This window comes from Cucurbita moschata, unplaced genomic scaffold, assembly GCF_002738365.1.
Source record: "Cucurbita moschata cultivar Rifu unplaced genomic scaffold, Cmos_1.0 Cmo_Scf00015, whole genome shotgun sequence".
NCBI lineage: Eukaryota > Viridiplantae > Streptophyta > Magnoliopsida > Cucurbitales > Cucurbitaceae > Cucurbita > Cucurbita moschata.
In genome coordinates, this window is record NW_019268531.1 from 2,219,696 (window position 1) to 2,238,574 (window position 18,879).

At 35.4% G+C, this 18,879-nt stretch overlaps 4 protein-coding genes across 13 annotated transcripts; 1 reads left to right on the plus strand and 3 right to left on the minus strand.

The window, feature by feature from the left end:
* Positions 1-1,673: 1,673 nt before the first annotated feature.
* Positions 1,674-8,343, plus strand: LOC111453893 (phosphoinositide phosphatase SAC7-like). Its single transcript, XM_023095184.1, has 21 exons — positions 1,674-1,990; positions 2,091-2,260; positions 2,370-2,453; positions 3,325-3,452; positions 3,543-3,634; positions 3,892-3,949; positions 4,082-4,138; positions 4,226-4,259; positions 4,413-4,493; positions 5,085-5,191; positions 5,613-5,699; positions 5,781-5,858; positions 6,018-6,088; positions 6,171-6,269; positions 6,435-6,534; positions 6,800-6,908; positions 7,003-7,075; positions 7,372-7,465; positions 7,559-7,651; positions 7,760-7,826; positions 7,936-8,343. The coding sequence occupies exons 2-21, from the start codon at positions 2,113-2,115 to the stop codon at positions 8,064-8,066; spliced, it is 1,791 nt and encodes a 596-aa protein (XP_022950952.1). The 5' UTR covers positions 1,674-1,990; positions 2,091-2,112; the 3' UTR covers positions 8,067-8,343.
* Positions 8,344-8,732: 389 nt separating this feature from the next.
* LOC111453407 (protein RKD5-like) lies at positions 8,733-10,821 on the minus strand. 4 transcript variants are annotated; one of them, XM_023094506.1, is made up of 4 exons: positions 9,814-10,821; positions 9,603-9,672; positions 9,187-9,395; positions 8,733-9,085 (listed from the first exon to the last, which is right to left on the minus strand). In XM_023094506.1, exons 2-4 carry the CDS (start codon positions 9,670-9,672, stop codon positions 8,888-8,890), a joined length of 477 nt encoding a protein of 158 aa, XP_022950274.1. In that variant the 5' UTR covers positions 9,814-10,821; the 3' UTR covers positions 8,733-8,887. The 4 variants fall into 4 exon arrangements, with proteins under 4 accessions (XP_022950274.1, XP_022950273.1, XP_022950270.1 ...); XM_023094505.1 differs by having other exon boundaries at positions 9,187-9,308; positions 9,480-9,672; XM_023094502.1 differs by having other exon boundaries at positions 9,187-9,401; positions 9,480-9,672.
* A 113-nt stretch (positions 10,822-10,934) lies between these two features.
* LOC111453406 (heterogeneous nuclear ribonucleoprotein H-like) lies at positions 10,935-13,222 on the minus strand. 7 transcript variants are annotated; one of them, XM_023094496.1, is made up of 3 exons: positions 13,082-13,222; positions 12,933-12,976; positions 10,935-11,954 (listed from the first exon to the last, which is right to left on the minus strand). In XM_023094496.1, the coding sequence occupies exons 2-3, from the start codon at positions 12,947-12,949 to the stop codon at positions 11,180-11,182; spliced, it is 792 nt and encodes a 263-aa protein (XP_022950264.1). In that variant the 5' UTR covers positions 12,950-12,976; positions 13,082-13,222; the 3' UTR covers positions 10,935-11,179. The 7 variants fall into 7 exon arrangements, with proteins under 7 accessions (XP_022950264.1, XP_022950268.1, XP_022950269.1 ...); XM_023094500.1 differs by having other exon boundaries at positions 10,935-12,031; positions 13,082-13,221; XM_023094501.1 differs by having other exon boundaries at positions 10,935-11,865; positions 13,082-13,216.
* A 1,639-nt stretch (positions 13,223-14,861) lies between these two features.
* Positions 14,862-18,560, minus strand: LOC111453657 (SRSF protein kinase 1-like). The gene is made up of 4 exons (XM_023094842.1): positions 17,961-18,560; positions 16,286-17,068; positions 15,574-15,621; positions 14,862-15,488 (listed from the first exon to the last, which is right to left on the minus strand). The coding sequence occupies exons 1-4, from the start codon at positions 18,138-18,140 to the stop codon at positions 15,168-15,170; spliced, it is 1,332 nt and encodes a 443-aa protein (XP_022950610.1). The 5' UTR covers positions 18,141-18,560; the 3' UTR covers positions 14,862-15,167.
* Between the last annotated feature and the right edge of the window lie 319 nt (positions 18,561-18,879).

The window sequence follows — 18,879 nt, forward strand, 5'->3', positions numbered from 1 at the left end:
TTTTTTTTTTTTTTTTTTTTTTTTGCGTCATAAACTTTATTTATTTGTTTATTCTGAGTTAAAAAAATAGTATGTATAATAATATTTTGTATATTACTACTTAATGACGTCAAACAAGAAAACATATAAAATTAATAATAAATCCATCATAAAATCAAAATAAAGATGTCTATTTTATTGCGAGAAATTTCCAGTTTAAATAGGTGAGGCAGTGAAAAATATATATTTTTTTTTTGCGATAAATAGGGCTGGAGACGGGATTTTATTTGCCGTCCCTATCTCTGCCCAATTTCCTGCCCACTTGCCCCGTTGGATAACTGGGGCTGGCACGCACACGAACACACACGCTTTTTTTGTTATTAATTATGTTTAAAAATAAATTAATTAATTTTGAGACTCTAATTATAATATTTAAGTCGGTTGAGAAGCCCACACAAGTCCAATTCAATTGGGCTTTCGTGAATGAGTTCCATCAGGTTCAGTAGTGAACGGAATGAATAGAGGTGGACTTCATGATGCTCGATATGAAATTTCGACGGTAATACAAAAATATTTTTATAAGAGAATTTATATATATATATATATATATATATATATATATATATATATATATATATAGATATATATATATATATAGATATATATATATATATAGATATATATATATATATAGATATATATATATATATAGATATATATATATATATAGATATATATATATATATAGATATATATATATATATAGATATATATATATATATAGATATATATATATATATAGATATATATATATATATAGATATATATATATATATAGATATATATATATATATAGATATATATATATATATAGATATATATATATATATAGATATATATATATATATAGATATATATATATATATAGATATATATATATATATAGATATATATATATATATAGATATATATATATATATAGATATATATATATATATAGATATATATATATATATAGATATATATATATATATAGATATATATATATATATAGATATATATATATATATAGATATATATATATATATAGATATATATATATATATAGATATATATATATATATAGATATATATATATATATAGATATATATATATATATAGATATATATATATATATAGATATATATATATATATAGATATATATATATATATATATATATATATATATATATATATATATATATAATTTTAAACGATAGCTTTACCGTAATTATGGAAAAAGAAAACCTTAGATCATATTAAATATAATATATTTAAAATATAAATATGAAAAATAAAACTTTAATTTTTAAAATAATTGTTCTCTGATAAAAAAAAAAATAATAAATAAATAAATAAAAGTCATGAACTCAAAGTTTTTCAAATTTTTAGTTTAATAATAAATGAGACGAAGATTTGAGTATCTAATTTTTGTCGAGATTATAATATTTAATAAATAAGATCAAACTTTATAATATAATATTAATGTGTTAACGGATTATATTTAAAACATATAATATGTTGAACTATAAATTTTTATTTAACTTATAGCTTAAGTAGGAAAAAAAAAAAAAATTCTAAAATTATGAGCGCTAAGATCGAATCCCATCGCGAAATGTGGTGGGGCCGCGCGCCCGCGAAGAACAATGTGGCTTTCCTTTTAACATTTGTCCGATAGTTCGGGAAAGGTCGTTACTCCAACCATCGCCTGAAGCTTAAATTCAGTTAAACAATCGGATGCTTTCCGCCCAAGAACTGCGAAATTTTCCAATATCCAATTTGGAAAGCAGAGAATCAATCCAACTTCAGCTGCTCAATTTCTCACCTCCATTGCCCCCACATTCTTCTACTTTCTGGATCGGACCTCTCTCCGCGAGAGGATCTTTCTGTTCTTTTTTCTTCTGATTGTAGTGTTTCGTCATCTTGTACGAGATAGCAGGTTAAAAGGTTTTTAGAGCATCGTTTAATTGGTATGGTTTGGTGAATTTAAAGTGTTTGGTTTGATTGATCGTATTTGTGTTTTTGTTGTGGATGAGTTTTTGGTTATTGGATCTCTGATTTGTTCGCTAGTGAGTTGGATTGGATACAAATAATGATGGAGAAGGCAGATTCTGCACAAAAGTTGTATACACGCATGCGATTATGGGAATTTCCTGATCAGTATGTTATAGAGCCGACTGATGGCTCTTGTGGTTCGTCTCTGTCAGTCAGCCGTGTTGATGGATCCATGAAACTTATAGGTTGGTAATGAGATGCTTGGTCACATTGACTTTGATGATTTTGGCATTTTGTGATTTTGTTGATTCTGAATGTTCTACTGAATTGACAATTCTCCCTTTTCTGCTCCAGATGAGCTTCCTCAATCCAGTTCTATCAGGGTTCCAAAGATACGGACAATTTTTGGAGTAATTGGCTTGCTGAAACTACTTGCAGGTGACAAATTCTCAAGAACATATGTTCTTAACGTTGAAATTTGATTTAAGTTTTTTTCATTTCATTGATAAACGATTCAAGTTTTATTTAAACAATTGTGTACCTCGTCTCTGTTTTGACATATTTGTTTGTGGCTATGATTATGAAAGTCAAATCGTGTTGGCTAAGAATTTTGACGCTAGAAGATATAAGAATACCATATTTAAGAGGATTTAAGTTTTTTCATGGAGAACAAAGCTGTGGAGAACGTATCTTTGCTTGCTAACATATGAGTTTGAAAGAGTAGCAAAATAAATTAGTATACATAAGGTTGAAGCTTTTTAAGTAGAATCATTTTGAAAGCAGAATCAAAATGGAGAGAGGTTCAAGCTCCAGCGATCTACTAATATTTGGAATGAGATCTAGTTTTAGTTTGATGAGGCTGCTTGGAAAAATGAGAGGAAAAAAATTTAAGTATATTTGGAGCCCAAACTTCTTTTTTTTTTTCCTTTTGTTAAGAAACCAAGCTTTCATGAAGCAAAATAAAAGAAATACAAGGGAATACAAAATGCACTCATAAATTGCAACCGATTGGATGGCCTTCTTGAGGAAGATATTGAATTCAAAAACTTCTTAAGAACATATTGATTTTGAAATTGCAAATCGCACTCATATTGATGTTTTTTCAATATATCATGCATCTTTTGAAGCAAATATAGAATAGTTTCTTGTTTGAATGGCTGAAGGCCACATTCTGACTGTGGTCAACTTTGCTGCATCCCAGTGATGGTTTGAGAAGCTATGTATGGATCAGCTATATTCTTATTTTTATTTTTCTTCACTATAACCTGCTCACATGATTAGATCGCCTCCTATGTCTTCCATCTTTCAGGATGCTACTTAATTGTCATTACCGACTGTGACTGTGTTGGGTCTTATTTGGGGCACCCCATCTTTAGAATTTCATCCTTGAAAGTTTTTCCATGTGATCGTTCAGTAGACAGTTCGTCTGTGGAGCAGGCAAGACTTTATTGCTTGTTTTCTTCTATAACACATGGTATTAAACTGACAATATCATTTCATTTAAGCTAATTAGATAATCTCTAGCAGAAAAAGATGGAGGCGGAGTTTTCTGGACTCTTGAATGTTGCAGAGAAGACTTCTGGTCTCTTTTTTTCCTATGATACCAATTTAACACTGAGGTGATGTGCTTTCTTCATCAGTCATACCTTTGTATTAATTTGCAGCTCCGACTCAGAATCTGGATTAATTGATAAGAGACAAAAGGGTTCATATCTAAAATGGTTATTAATCGCATTTGATGACCTGTCTCTGTTTATTTTTTTATTATTCAGATTTGTCCTTGCGTATTTATATGCACCCATTCATAAGCTTCGATTTGTTCATATTGCTTACATCTTTATCTTGTGCTCAATTCATTATTTCTTTTTGGCTGCAGTACACAAAGATTGCATGCTTTAGGTGATGAATCAAGGTTACTACCCTTATGGAGACAGGTTCGCCCTCATTTTGATTTGTGTTTTTTTTTCTCTAGTTTATATAGCTGTTGTCAAAAAACTATATGAGTTTTTTTAGTGTCTTGAATTGCAAATAATTGGGAGTTCTACACAATTTTCTCTTGCCTGCAGGCAGAACCAAGATTTCTTTGGAACAATTACTTGTTGGAAGTGCTCATTGATAACAAGGTTGGGTAAATAGAAATTTAGTTGCCATCCTTTTTTCTTTGCTTGTAACCCTCTCACCTTGAACTTTTCTGTGCTTCATATTTGCAGCTTGATCCATACTTACTTCCTGTTATCCAAGGCAGTATCCTTGCATTATTCTCAACTCAGTTCTTTTAGCTATGGGTGCATGTGAATGGAGTTGTGAAGTTTATTTTGTTTAGTCGAAATTTTGCTTGTACATATTTGAAGCATCAGTTGTCATCCTCAGGGTAGTCTTTCCTTAATACTTTGTTAGGCTTCCAGAACTTCCAGGCTGCAATTGGAAAAGATATTGTTGATGTAACACTGATTGCTCGGAGATGCACAAGGAGAACAGGTATGTTTAGTGTTTCGCTCTGTTCTAAATCTTTGAAGCGTTATGTTTAGTGTTGGCTGTCTCTTCCTTAAAAAGTGATGAATGAAATACCTGAGTTAAATATGCCAAGGTTACTATCCAAGTTTGACTCAAATTTTCCGATCCCCTAATAGTATTTTAGAAAGAGTTCGCACCAAAGGGAAGAAAAACAAAATAAAAAGCAAGCTTTGGTACATAGTGTACCCTTTTCACTCTCTTTTGTAATTATGATTCGTTTGGTTCCAACTACCTCGAATACTTGACTTATCTTGTAATTCTTTATCTTTTATGTTTAACATCATTCTAGTTGTTTGGATTCTATCACATATAATATAACTTGAAGTTGTAAGATCTTAAGAGCCAAATTATAAGAAAAGAAAGAACAGGAAAAATATTACGAGGTATTATTACTCTCATACTTTGTATGTTTAGCTTGTGACAAGTTGCAAGGAAAAGCTGAGTATTTTGTGGTCAATTTATTCAAAGAAAATCTTGCAAACATGTCAATTCATCCACAGCTAGCAGTTTAAAAGAAAGTTTATCACATAATTATTGACCTGCATGTTCTGAAAGGCACTCGATTGTGGAGAAGAGGAGCCGATTCTGATGGATATGTTGCTAATTTTGTGGAAAGTGAGCAAATTATTCAATTGAATGGGTTCACAGCATCGTTTGTTCAGGTAACAGGCCACGTTGCCCATAAACGTGTATTTTGCATGTGTATCCCTTTTCTTCCAATCATCGGAAATCTGAGTCATGCTGCAGTTCCCTCATTGCCAGCCAAGAGTGTCTGAAAAGGCCCTCCCTGATTTTTCCATTTAGACTTTTGTTGAGTCTTAAAAAGATTACTCTTCTAATTTTATGTTTCATCTAAAAATTGGTTACCTGTCTATTTTGGTTAAATTATCAAACTACAATAGGGCTGATTGAAACCATTCTGTTCTGAGTCAATGTGTTCAAAAGTTCACACAGTGATCAATGCTGATCATAATCAAGGCTGCCTAGGATGCAGAGAGAATCTAAATATTTTAGTCAGGAACTCTTCTAGATGTTTATAGCATCCATGACTTTACATCTCACTTTTGACATTGAATTCTGTAGATTCGGGGATCAATTCCATTACTTTGGGAACAAATCGTTGATTTGACATACAAGCCCAAATTTGAGTTAGTGAAACTTGAAGAATCTGTAAGTATTTTTTCTTACTTTGTATTATTCATCGGATATGGATTACTATAGTTTTGAGCCATTGGTTTGTGTTGCTTCCAGCCTCGAGTAGCTGACAGGCATTTTCTCGATTTAAGGAAGAAGTATGGGGCTGTATTGGTTATTGATCTTGTCAACACGGTGATTCACTAGTCATCTACTTTTTTTTTCTTTTCTTTTTGGTGTTCTTAGCATGTATACATGCATATATATATATATATATATATATATATATATATATATGCATGTATTTGGCAATGTAATTCCTATGGTTAAGATTTTTATATCACCTTCCATCAGCATGGAGGTGAGGGGTACTTGAGTGAAAAATTCGCAAATGCAATGGAACAAGTTACTGGTGATGATGTAAGGTATAGTTTTCTACCCTTTTCTTTTTATATTCGTTTTGGAGCTTATCATTCGCCCGAATTGAGAGCTAAAAAATTATTTTAGATACCTGCATTTTGACTTCCATCAAATCTGCGGGCACGTTCATTTTGAGCGCCTCTCGATCCTTTATGAACAAATCTCAGATTTCCTTGATAAAAATGGGTAAGTTCCCAACATCTCTCGCTCTTACTCCGAAAATTATGAAATAAGCTTTTTGTTCCATTTTTATAGTCAGGCTCCCTGTTACTATAGTTTGGAAATTTTATTGAGCTGCTAAAAATTGGACCCCTTTTGACCTCTCGTTTGTTTACTATTTGGAATATGTAGGTACATGTTAGTCAATGAAAAGGGTGAGAAAATGAAGGAACAGCTGGGAGTTGTGAGGACCAATTGTATTGATTGCTTGGACCGCACAAATGTTACCCAGGTAGCTTAGCTGACCAAGTAAGGGTTGGTGAACAATGAAATAAACTTTAAACTTAGTGCCCTCAAAATTTGTCCACTTTTCCTGTCGATAATAGCAGCTTTAGTTTTCTATCATTCCCCTCTTTTTTAAGCCTTGGCTGACAGAGAAGATCAACAAAGTTATGGACGGGCAATGTGTTTGTTCATATCTGTTGTATATTGGTTTTAAAAGATTTTCATTTTGCACTTGTTTTGTTTGTACATTTTATGTTTGAATATGGTTGCAGAGTATGATAGCTCGAAAGATCTTGGAATCTCAACTCAGGAGGCTTGGAATTTTTGGGGCTGAAGAAACTATTAGCTCACATCCGAACCTAGATGACAGCTTTAAAATCAGTGAGTCAATTCAGTGTCCCATTCATTTCATGTGTCCTTTATAGTCTTAGGCTCATCTTTTCATGTAATTTGTACCGCCGTTTTTTTTATCCAGTTTGGGCTAATCATGGAGATGATATAAGCACACAATATTCTGGCACTCCCGCTTTGAAAGGAGATTTCGTTAGGTACTCCTACCACAGTTTCTTTCCATTTTTTGGCTTATAGCTTCATGCTGTTCAAATATTTTTTCTAATGGCTTCTATCCAACTCTACTTTGTTCTTAAGATGACTAAATGCTTACTTTTGCCTCTAATGAGCCCATTTCTTTACAACATTAGTCAACTTCATGTAAGATCAGTTACTCTGGATTGATAACTCACTGTTTTATACGAAACTACATTATCATCTTCTTTTTGGTGTAGTAATGGTTACTATTTGGGTATATTTTTGTTTTAAATCATTCGATCTGGTTTCGTTGAAGATACGGCCAACGGACGATTCAGGGGGTCTTGAAGGATGGTTGGAATGCTCTCATGCGCTATTATTTGAATAACTTTGTTGATGGAACAAAACAGGTAGGATCCATTTTCATCTTTAGTTTAAAGAAATACTTCGTTAAGCTTACAACCTTTTCAATTGACTTCAATTGCACTCTGGCTCTTGTGAAGGATTCTATCGATCTCTTGCAAGGACACTATATCGTTTCAGTTAGTCGGGATATGACACCCACAACTCAAAAGGGAGGCTTAGAAGCTATAGCTGTGAGTGAAATTTAAAACGGCAGTTCAAAACTTCTGCAGGGAAAGAACTGCTCATTCAAAGGATTATCAAGCAGCCGACTACTAACCTTTTTTATGTCTCTTGTACAGTCCTTCCCACTGGCTTTATCTCTGGTGATGGCAGGATTCTTTTTTGCAGCCTTGTCATTGAGGCAAGGTGAGTCTCTCTCTCTCTCTCTTTCTCTCATTTAACTTGTTAAGTAGATTGAAGAACATCCAGATGATCATGCCATGGTTAAAATCTCATCTCTTTTTATCTTTTGCAGCTCGCTATGATATTCGACACTTGTTCTTTTCTATCCTGTGGGCAGGCCTGAGCATAGCTATAGCAGGTTTTGTTCGGGCCAATGGTCGAATTTTCTGCAATCGACCTCGTCTGCACAAACCTCGATCGTGATTTTGGTTCCAGAGATTGGCAAATTCATCTAACTATTCATTGAAATTCATTTGTTCTTTCGAATATTTCTCAGTCATTTATGTAGTTTTCTCTTGGTTCCATCTGAGGAGCCAAGTTACTCATTAGTACTGATATCCCAGAATGATATCACAGTTCCCTTTTCAGATGTTTATGTTATGTATTGTCGTGTCATATCCAATATGACTCCGAACAATATACATTTTAGAGATATATCATTGTAGCAATTATTCAAACCCATTATGGATTGAAAATATAATTTTTTAATTTTTTAACCGATGTTGCACATTTCCCTCTTGCCTAAGTGAGTTATCACGTGGCACGTGAGTGTCACAGCGAGGGTGAGTGTGCTGAGACGAGTGTCTCGGGCGACTTCCTTTGAAATGAGTTTTTCAAGGACAGTATCGAGTGGCATGGCATGGGTGTGCCAGTATTGCGCCCTAGCCCACGTGTCAAAGTTTGAATTATACACTTGTTATTCGGTACAGTATCCGTAAATGACTTGACATGGGCACGCGAGGGTCAATGCCTCGATAGAACCCGGATGGATGGATGTTTGGAATGTCCTAATGAGATGAGAGTCACGTGGACCCATTTTCGATGACATGACCAAGTGATTAGTAATGGCCGACATCCTGAGACCCGGAATAACATCAAGACATGTGGGCCATGTCGATTGGGAACCAAGATGAGATACAATATTGCATTGAAAGACCTTGATCTCGAGACAAGATCGAGATTAAAAAAAGTAACAAACTACTTTGCAAGTCATTTATTTTGTTGAATATAATGGCTGCTGCAAACTAAACTGGACTGTGGCTTACTAGAGCTCTAGCTTTATGCCTTCTCTTGAAAACATCTTGCCTAAATCTCTTGGTCTCACTCTCCAGCTCTCTAAATGGTGTCCTCTCGATGCTCTCTCTTTCATTCTGCAACATCATTTGCCTCTTTGTCACTGCCATCAAAGCTTTCTGATCTTCCTCTCTATGCTTTGCTTCTTCCTACAAACAAACAAACAAACAAACAAACACCCTTTTCCATAAACAAACTATGTGTGCCTTTCAAGGCTGCAAATGCAAAGTAGAAAGAAAGGGATGATAACCTGAAGATCTCGGATTAGACCATCAATGGACTTGATCTTCCTGTGCGGCCATCGATGAATCCCAAACTCTCTGCATTTTCTTTTCAGCACTGTTAATCCAACATTTAGACTTCTTGAAGCTTCTGTAATAGGAACATCAAAGTATTTAGCCAGATCTGATAGAGCAATTCCGGCAATATGCTCACTTGTAGCTCTCCTTTTCTTCTTTGCAAGAACTGGGAATTCCCCACCTGGTTAGCCAACATTCATAACAGGGACATGATCTGTGTAAAAAGAAGTTGAAGAAGCAAAACCTGGTTCACAGAGTTCTTTCATTTGATGAATCTCGGGCCCTTTAGATACAGCCATTGAAGAAGAGCAAGGAAGGAAGTTGAGGTCTTGATGAAGAAACTTCTCATCGTTTAGCTTGGGAAAACAAGATAGATATGAATCATGCATTGGATCTGCAACATTTGGGAACTCTGTACTGAACCCAGAACTCGTCATCTTTAATCATGAAACAGATGATGTTGTTAGCAGAAATAAGAGGAGAAAGTGACAAACAGAGAAGGAGAAGCAGATAAAGCAAGCAGAGTCAGAGCATGGCATGTGCCAGAACCAACTTCCATAAATGGATGGAAAGATTACCTGTGAAACAACGAAAGCTCTGAAAACTTAGACAGCCCTTTACATGGATGATTTACATGGAAGCTGCTCTTATTCTGTTCTGTGAAGAAGACAAATTCAAAGAGCAGAAAACTCCAAGCAGAGAATAAAGAATGAACCAAAAGTGGTTCTTCAGGAGATGGAATGGTGATTGGATGTTGAACTTCTTCGTCATTTGGCTTAAGAATCACGCACAAGTTCCCATTTTCTGTTGCCCATCTTTTAAATGCCTGAAACCCATCTGGGCTGGTTTTTAGGGATTTTCCCTTCCTAATATTATTCACCATTAATGAATGACCTGACAGTTTCTTTTAAAAGATTATAGGTTTCAATGATGCAATATAGTAAAATAATAAACTTACATATTATCGTAGATAGTTCAACCCGCGTGTAAATGAAAATAGATTTTGATCTCGATATCCAAACGTCTTTAGTCTTTAGGATCAACAAAACGATATATAACATTTCATAAACCGTAACTATATTTAAAAGAATCCATAAATAAATAACTTTTTCCTAGAGAAAGATTATACAAAATGCTCTTAAATTGTGTAAATTAGAATTTGTTGCAAAACCGTGCTCTTTTAGCAGTTTCGTGGTAAATGAAAACTTTCCATCGATCTTGAAAGTTTCAAATTAATCTCACCTTCAATGTTCATGCGTTAATCAGTTTGGTCGAGTTCTTATGAGTGAGCTAGTTTCATCTTTTGAGGCAGAAAAAACCTATCATTCAACTTCAAGAACCTCCACAAAAAAGCCTATTGATGATTATTCAAGAACAATCACAACATTCTCATACATAATAAAATATCATTCACAAAAAACAGTCGCACCATTTCAGATTCCAACAAGAGTACTTTCAAAACAGAGTTAAGCTAACAATTTATCCTGAATTCTAAATGAAAACATTCACTGACCCTCGCCTTATGTATGAAAAGTGGCAGATGAACAGAATCCACCATTCATGACAGCTTTTAGATCTGGCTATTGGGTATTGTTCAGCCATTATTGGTATGGCCCTTTATAGTACCTTGAATAATTGAATTTCAGGAGCTGTCGGCTAGGCCTCATCTCATTTTTCAAGTAAACCGCACAGAGAAGAGTAACTCTAAAAAAATGTGGTGAAATTGAGGAAAAAAGTCGGTGTTCTAACCAAGTTATGAACTCATAGGACTTCAATCTCAACATGCAGTAACTATTTACTCCACAGATTCAGCCTAAACTGCAGAGAACTATACCACAACGACAGTCATCCTACAAACTGGAAAACTACAAGAACAGCGAAGCCTAGGCACCAAAATATAGCAATAGAGAACACTTTAGACTCCATGATCAAGTTACCTACATATCACTGTCTTGACCTTGACTCAGCTCTCCTAGCTTCATTTGGGGTTGAAGGAAACAACTCCACGTACCTCGATCCAATTGTCATCTTGTCCTTGCTCATTGCTCTCTTTGCATCCTCTGCTGAAGCAAACTCCACATAAGCCTCCCCAGTAGCCTTCCCATCTGAACGGCTTGCAATATGTATCCTTTCTTCTGCAAGGTCGAACTCTCCGAAAAATTCAATGATGTTGGATTTTGTCACAGAGAAGGGGAGACCACGCAGCTTCAGTATCTCGGTGTATTCCATCTGGTCCTTGTCGCTGATCCTCTTTTGTCGAGGAGGAGGACTTCCATTGTAGTCATTATCATAAATGCCCTCATAATTTACTTCAGCAGCAACAGCATTATAATAATCCTGCCTTTTGCAGCTAAAGACTTCTACATATCTACGCCCCATATTCTGTCGATCCCGTTGCAACGCGAACTCAACCTGCAAAGATCCAGCAAAGACAACAAAGGCTTCTCCCATGAATCGCCCATTCTTGTTGACAAGCAGCACATCCACAATGTCCAGTCCAGCAAAGAACTTGAAAATATCAATGTCAGTGCAGTTGAAGGGAAGTCCTCTAAGGCGAACCACGGGAAAGGCATGAGTAGGTGGAAAACTCCCATAGCCGTAAGGTTGAAATCCAGCAGTGCTGCTGCTAACTGCGAAGTAGGGATTCGGTTCCATCATTCTTTGTCTTTTTGAGCCGACTTCGTACCCATCCGAAACCCCCCCGCTCCCCAACATTGCCCTTCAATTACCAACCCAGAAAAAGAAAGGAAAATCCCCGCTCAAGCAAGTTGATAAAACCAAGCCCAACCTACACCTCTAAAACCTATTGGGTCAATGAACTTACATGCCATTACCACTCCTACAAACAAATCAATTCAACTAAATATGGAAGGGATAATTATTTCTATACGTAGCAGCAAAAAGTAAATTTCAGGCTCAATGAACATCAAATCAAGAAGCAATAAAAAATGATTTTCCCATGTTTATACCAATGTAAGCCCTCGATGTAAAGTAAAGACTACCAATGAGAACATTAATTAGCCAATGAAATCACTGGCCTTCATAGCCGAAATACCGCTGCAAAAGCTTCTTCTAAATTTGACAGTGGTACAAAAAAGAGAGATAGATCATGAGACACTGAATACCGTAATCGAATTCTTGCTTTTCGGTTGAAAAACTCAAAAAAAAAAAAAAAAAAAAAAAAAAACAAATCCTAACAGGATTCAGATATATGGCATCCTATGACAAGAATCTTGATATCTATCTTATCCGAGAAAGGCCTAGAAAAGCCACCCACAGCGATGAGTTCATTTTAAAGTTTAAATATAAAGAAGAGAATCATGTAAAGAACATTCAACGCATGGATAACTTCACAAATCGCGCTTCCATTTTCTTTTAACAAAAAACTACTTTACTTTTAAATTACACTGACAAAACATATGTTGTTCTTCAAGAATATTTTTACTGGAAAAACACATTTCACAACATTGGCATACAAATCAACAGAGGCCTTGGAGAACAACAGAGGAGCTCCTCATTCCTCGATCCCAACACGCAATTTCAAGCAGAATCCATCAAAATTCCCAGATATTCCAACAAAACAAGACAAGCAACCCAGCAAAAAGAAGAACGCCGGTATAAACACAACAACCAAGAAACGAAACAAGAAAAAACGACACGGAAGAGTCATAAACAAGGTCAGAAATTCTGGACTTACCCTCTTGGTCCGTACATGATTGTCTTGAATCCCCAAAAGCTAGTCTGATAATCCAACGAAAAGGAGTAAATTGGAGCGATTATGAAGAATAAGGGAGTGGATTCAGAGGGAAATAGAAGGGAAGATAGCGGGAAAAGGGAAACCCTAACCAAGATTACGGACGATTCTGAACTTCGATTTGCCTTCCGATTCCACCACCGAAATTGAACACAGACACAACTAGGGTTAAACTTTGATTGCGGATTCAAGATTACCTAAATACCCTTGCTTCCCCATAAATGGTATTGCCAACGATTCCAAGATATTTTACCCCAAATTGGAGTTTACAGCCCCCAAAAATATATTCTTTATAATAATAATAATTTTAAAAAAGTATAATTTTTATATTTTTTTTTATATAAAAACATAATATATATCATTTTCATCGAATATATATTTAAATATCTAACTTTTAGAAAAATGCTCAAGTTAATAAATAAGACAAAAAATGCACATATTAGTTTATATATTTTTAATTGTTTGTTAAAAAAAATATATTATTTTTTAAATTTTAGTAAAATTATTGATAAAACAATATTATTAAATTAACGAGAACAATATTAATTATATTACTAATAAACTATTTTTACAATAGAAAAATCATAATCCTATTAAATAATCTCTTTCTTGCGTGCTTTTAAAATTTTAAAAAACTTATAAAAGCATTAAATTATTTTGGTCCATGAGTTTTTAACATTAATTCTATAAATTATTTCAAAGATGAAATTGATATATACTTTTTTTTTCTCGAGATTTAATATTTAAATTCAAATTATTATTTTTATTTTAAAAAGTATTTAAAATCTTCCTAATTAATCTCATCGTTATTCGTGTATTTTATCTGTCCAATAAAATTTTTATTTATTTAAGAAATAAAGAAAATAATCATATTGTATAATTTTACCAATGGTAGCATAAGTTATATCATAAAACTTTAAATTTAAATTATTTTTTAATACAAGTGAACCTCATAGCATTAAATTTAAATGATTTTTAAGATAAAAAAAATATGTTTGAAGGAGTATTTGCGCATTTTGAATGAATTAAATAATCGAAAAATAAAAACAAATCTTTTTCAGAAAAAGAGAGAAATTTAAATTATTATTTTTCGTACTTTTCAATGGCGTCCTAATGCTTTAAAACTCGGTCAGTCACAGATGCCATGTCAAGACGACACGTGTCACCAGACAGTCACGCTAATTTTTCATTATTATTTTTTGGATAATTTATTTTATCCCAAAAACCAACCATTTTGACACTTTCATAATAACAAAGAAGGCCACAAATATCAACATGGATTCACAAGAACTCATTTCTCATTCAAACTGTTTCACAGGATCGCTCTCATAACAACAACTAGAGGCATAATCAATCTCTTAGAACACCTAAAGTATGAAATGCCAACCCCATGCTCTGGGTGACCAGGGGGATAGGACGATCTTGGTATTGAGATAAACATTTGAGTCAACTAGGGAGATAGGACGATCCTAGTGTTGAGATAAACATGAGATAAACATTTGAGTCAACTAGGGAGATAGGACAATCCTAGTGTTGAGATAAACATTCGGGTCAACCAGGGTGATAGGATGATCCTGGTGGTGAGATAAACATTCGGGTCAACCAGGGGGATAGGATGATCTTGGTGGTGAGATAAACATTCGGATCTTGGTGGTGAGATAAACATTCGGGTCAACCAGGAGATAAGATGATCCTGGTGTTGAGATAAACATTCAGGTCAACCAGGGGGATAAGACGATCCTAGTGTTGAGATAAAGATTCAACCATCGAATATAACTACAAGTATTAGAATGTAACTGAAAGAGAGCGGTAAATTCAGTGAATCAAAATATTTCTAGTTCTTCCTCAAACAAAGATGGGTATGTAAGTTTGTAGGGAGAAGGCGAAGGCAATCACATATTGATAGCATGTAGCAGAAAATATAGATCAGTGATCATCTGGGTGCGCTTTAGAGCACAGCACATGATCCCACCAACAGTTTCTATATCCGTAGTCAATATTTCACTCACTTAGGTCAATGATCTCGGAAAAACAATACTAATTTTTACATGCTGTATATCAGTTAATAAAAAATCAAATCATTTCAAACAACAAAACAATTGACGACGATCAGACAGAGTAAGAACCTGAAAATAGTGTTGCTCTGCAGTCGAATGGTGTCGTCATCGATCCAGTCTTTCACTTTCCCACTCTAATCTGGAGTTTGCTCATTCCAACATTCACCTTTTCAACCTCTGATTTATTCTTCAATTCGTTTTGAGCTATGTTCCTAGGATTGAGCCAAGGATGCTGCAGGCATTGCTGAGCAGTTGGTCGCTTCTCTGGAGCGAAATCGAGAAGGGGACAGAGAAACTCGGCAAAAGCTTGAGCATCAGCTTCCGAAAGTTTATATTTCTCGACCAGCAGTTTATCGAGAGACCAGAATTTCAGCCTCCGAATCCTTTTTAGGTCCCCGTGCCTGTCGAAGTAGTCTTTCGATCGAGCTCCTCCTATTGCAATCTGGGTGCCAAGCCAAACATATGAGAAATAGAAATCAAGAGGTATTAAGAAGCTATAAGGAGAAGTTTGATGTGCTGTGGCTTACCTTTTTAGGCATCTTCCCAAGGAGTTCCATCATCAATGCAAGATGATCCTGAAAGCAGCAAATTGAAGAATTCGAATGCGTGACCAAAACAGAAACTTGATAATGTAATGAAATATCAAACTTGTACCTTTTCACATTTTCCCTACTTGCATATAGTTTAATTAAATGAGGCTCGAAATGCTTGCAAAGATAAAGCATTATCAAACAAAATAACAGCTCCCACCCTCATTTCGACATCGTCAGTACTACTGCAAACAGACATCCCCATGCATGCATATGAACACACGAACATAATGACTTTTAGACAAGTGATGGAATTGCTTCAATCCTAATCCAACACTTTTGATCGCATGCAGTTGGTTTGTAACAGTCCAAGCTCACCGCTAGCAAATATGGTCCTCTTTGGGCTTTACCTTCCGAGTTTCCCCTCAAAGTTTTAAAACGCGTCTACTAAAGAGAAGTTCCTACACCCTTATAAGGAATGTTTCGTTCCCTACTCCAACCGACGTGAGATCTCACAAGGTACTATCTACTCATCGGTTCAGAAAAATCAAAACTAGAGGGCATGCTTATGACCTATATATATTGACCATATCTTCTCACTATTTTTTAAATAAGAATAAAACATGACATGGTATAATAAAAAATGTCTTTGGAATCAGCTAATAATGATAAGTGCTAAGAATCCATATCGCGAAGAAATTATCGTTACCTCGTCCTCGCTATAATCTTGTCCTCCTTTTGGGGTAAACATCATGTCACCTGTGGCAAGTTCAAAAGCAATGCAACCAAATGACCACATGTCAACCGGGTAGGAATATCCGGACTGCAGTATGACTTCAGGAGCTCTGTATTGTCTTGTTTGGATCTCTTCCATAAACTGCCTATCTGCCCAACACGCATTACCGAAATCGACAATCTTGCACCTCAGATCAACGCCATCTAATTTTCTCTCATCAGGCTTTGCGGTTGCTCCTCCCATAGAAGCTCGTTTTTCGGAGATCCTCGAAACTGCTCTCCTGGCTCTTCTTTTCAATTTCTTCTCAATAAGATTCATGGTTCCTCCAATCGGGTTCCCCTCGGGTCTTTCAAGAATAGGGGCCTGTCCAGACCTCACAGGATCTTTTGTAGGATCAATGGTGGACAATAGAAGAATATTTTCAGGTTTCAGATCAGCGTGGATAATGCTAAGTTCTCTGTGCAAATAATCCAGAGCAACCAAAATACATTTGCAGATCTCCCTGACTTTATTCAACTCGAGAACTTTATAACGGTTATACTTGATCAACCGAAGTAAGCTATCACCAAGAAACTCAAGAACCATGCACGGATGTTGCCCGTTTGGCCCTGCATGCTTAAAATGATCAATCAATTGCACAATGCACTTAGAGCTTGAAGGATCACTATCTGAAATTGCCGAAAGAACTTCGATTTCATGACGGGCAGCTTCAGCAAATTGTGGAGCACTTTTCTGGATCTTAAGTGATACATATTTCTAAGGGGGAAAAAAGGAAAAATTAGAACACCAGAAAACATACTGCCACCACCACAATTTAGAGATATTAACAAGAAACAACATTATATATAAAGCCCACAACAATACTTTTCCTGAATCTAAATGCCTATTTCCCTTCATCTGACAATCAAATCTATTGGAAAAAACGTCGCACTCTTTCGGCTAATTTGCGAGTTTGCCTCCCCGATCCTTCTTGTAATCCTCTACCACATTTATTTTCTTACAAATAGTTGAAACCATCCTGAAGCACTTTTACAAGTAGGCCCAGTTGCTAGTTGATGGGGAAAACGGCGGTCGAGTTCCTGTATAACCATGTCCTTTTGCCAAAATGCTAGCCTAGCCCTTCAAACATTAAAGCCAACCAGGAGTCTTTTAATCCCTCATCACCCAGCTACTTTACTGTTCTCCCATTCATTCTTAGAGTACATTGAACAATTTGAATGATTTTCAACAGCATCTGGTCAATATGAAAACTTAATGAAGATTGCTAAGTTACTAACTTAGATCAAAAACCGATATCCATATCCATAACTGGAAAATGTGGATATTAATCGTAATAGGAACCGCACATCAAATGCTCTAAACGTTCCAACCAGGCATGGTCGTAGGAGGGGAAAACAAACCCATCGAATTAATGATAAAAGGGAAAGAAGCAGAAATAAATGAGAGTTATATCATGAAGATCTAACAAACTAAGCTAAGAAACGTATGCCAGAATGGGCATCGCCGCCCAGATCCAAATAAACCGCACAAGTTCAATGCAGCAGAACTGATACGAAATAGCGAAACAGCGTAATAGAATCAAGATTCATGAGAAAACGAAGATCAAAGCAAATGATCAAACACATGAAAGGGTTAGGGGAAAACGTACAGAGGTGCGAGTATCATAGGCGAGCCAGACGGTGGAGAACTGACCCCAACCGAGCTTTCTCTGAGCGACATAGCGGCCACCAGCGAAATGATCGCCGATCCTCACCCCATGATATCCTCCTTTCCTGTAAGAATCGACTCCCTCATCATCCTCAGACCCCGATGAAGACGAACACGACATGTTGTTCACTCAAATTACGCCGATCCGAAACGATCCGATCAGGGTTTGAAAGGGATCGATCGATCTGGGTAAGCTAGAATCTCTCTCCTGGGTTGATTCCTTTGATGGGTTTGGATTAGAAGGAAAAAAGAATAAAGGGAGAAAAGGGGGGAAGTTTCCTTGTAAAACAATCGCTAGTTTGTAAGGCTAATCAGACATAATTACAAGTTATATATACCAAATAGACTGTAAAGTTCTACAAATTTTGATGGAGGGTTGAATTGGTGGGGTTTGGGATTGCTGATTGCTCTGCCCTTCCCCACAACCCTCTCCTCCCCTCTTTTTACTCTCTGTGATTTTCAGACCTCCCGTCCTCCTGCGTCAGCTGGTGGCGGGTGGTTCTATCTTTTTCCCCCGCTTCGAATAGTTGTCTATCTATATAACTATAATTAATACTCTAAATCGCTAAACCTGGGTTAGGTCCCAAAAGATGTTGATTGATAACATATTACTCAACTACTATACTTCTGCCCTAATCAATTCTCATGTAATTATAATACGGGAATTTACATTAATAAATATGATTACCATAAATATGATTAACATGCAAGAAATCCTTCTATAAATAGATAATAGAGGAAGTGCAGAGATTTCTTTCAAATTTATTAAGATATTTTATTATATATAGTTACATTGAAAAATGAATTTTTCACTGCTTAGATCTCAATAAAAATAAATGAAGAATTTTCGGAGTTGTTAC

Excerpts from the sequence above, each read along its gene's own strand:
- LOC111453657 (XM_023094842.1), bottom strand. The coding sequence starts at position 18,140 with ATGTCGTGTTCGTCTTCATCGGGGTCTGAGGATGATGAGGGAGTCGAT. Across the intron at positions 17,069-17,960 it reads CCTATGATACTCGCACCTCT|AAATATGTATCACTTAAGAT; the intron begins GTACGTTTTCCC and ends TTTCCCCCTTAG. Across the intron at positions 15,489-15,573 it reads TTGGGAAGATGCCTAAAAAG|ATTGCAATAGGAGGAGCTCG; the intron begins GTAAGCCACAGC and ends CTTGGCACCCAG.
- LOC111453893 (XM_023095184.1), top strand. The coding sequence starts at position 2,113 with ATGATGGAGAAGGCAGATTCTGCACAAAAGTTGTATACACGCATGCGA. Across the intron at positions 5,192-5,612 it reads TCACAGCATCGTTTGTTCAG|ATTCGGGGATCAATTCCATT; the intron begins GTAACAGGCCAC and ends TGAATTCTGTAG. Across the intron at positions 7,466-7,558 it reads TTGTTGATGGAACAAAACAG|GATTCTATCGATCTCTTGCA; the intron begins GTAGGATCCATT and ends GCTCTTGTGAAG.
- LOC111453407 (XM_023094502.1), bottom strand. The coding sequence starts at position 9,672 with ATGACGAGTTCTGGGTTCAGTACAGAGTTCCCAAATGTTGCAGATCCA. Across the intron at positions 9,402-9,479 it reads GAAAGAACTCTGTGAACCAG|TTCTTGCAAAGAAGAAAAGG; the intron begins GTTTTGCTTCTT and ends GGGAATTCCCAG. Across the intron at positions 9,086-9,186 it reads GTCTAATCCGAGATCTTCAG|GAAGAAGCAAAGCATAGAGA; the intron begins GTTATCATCCCT and ends GTTTGTTTGTAG.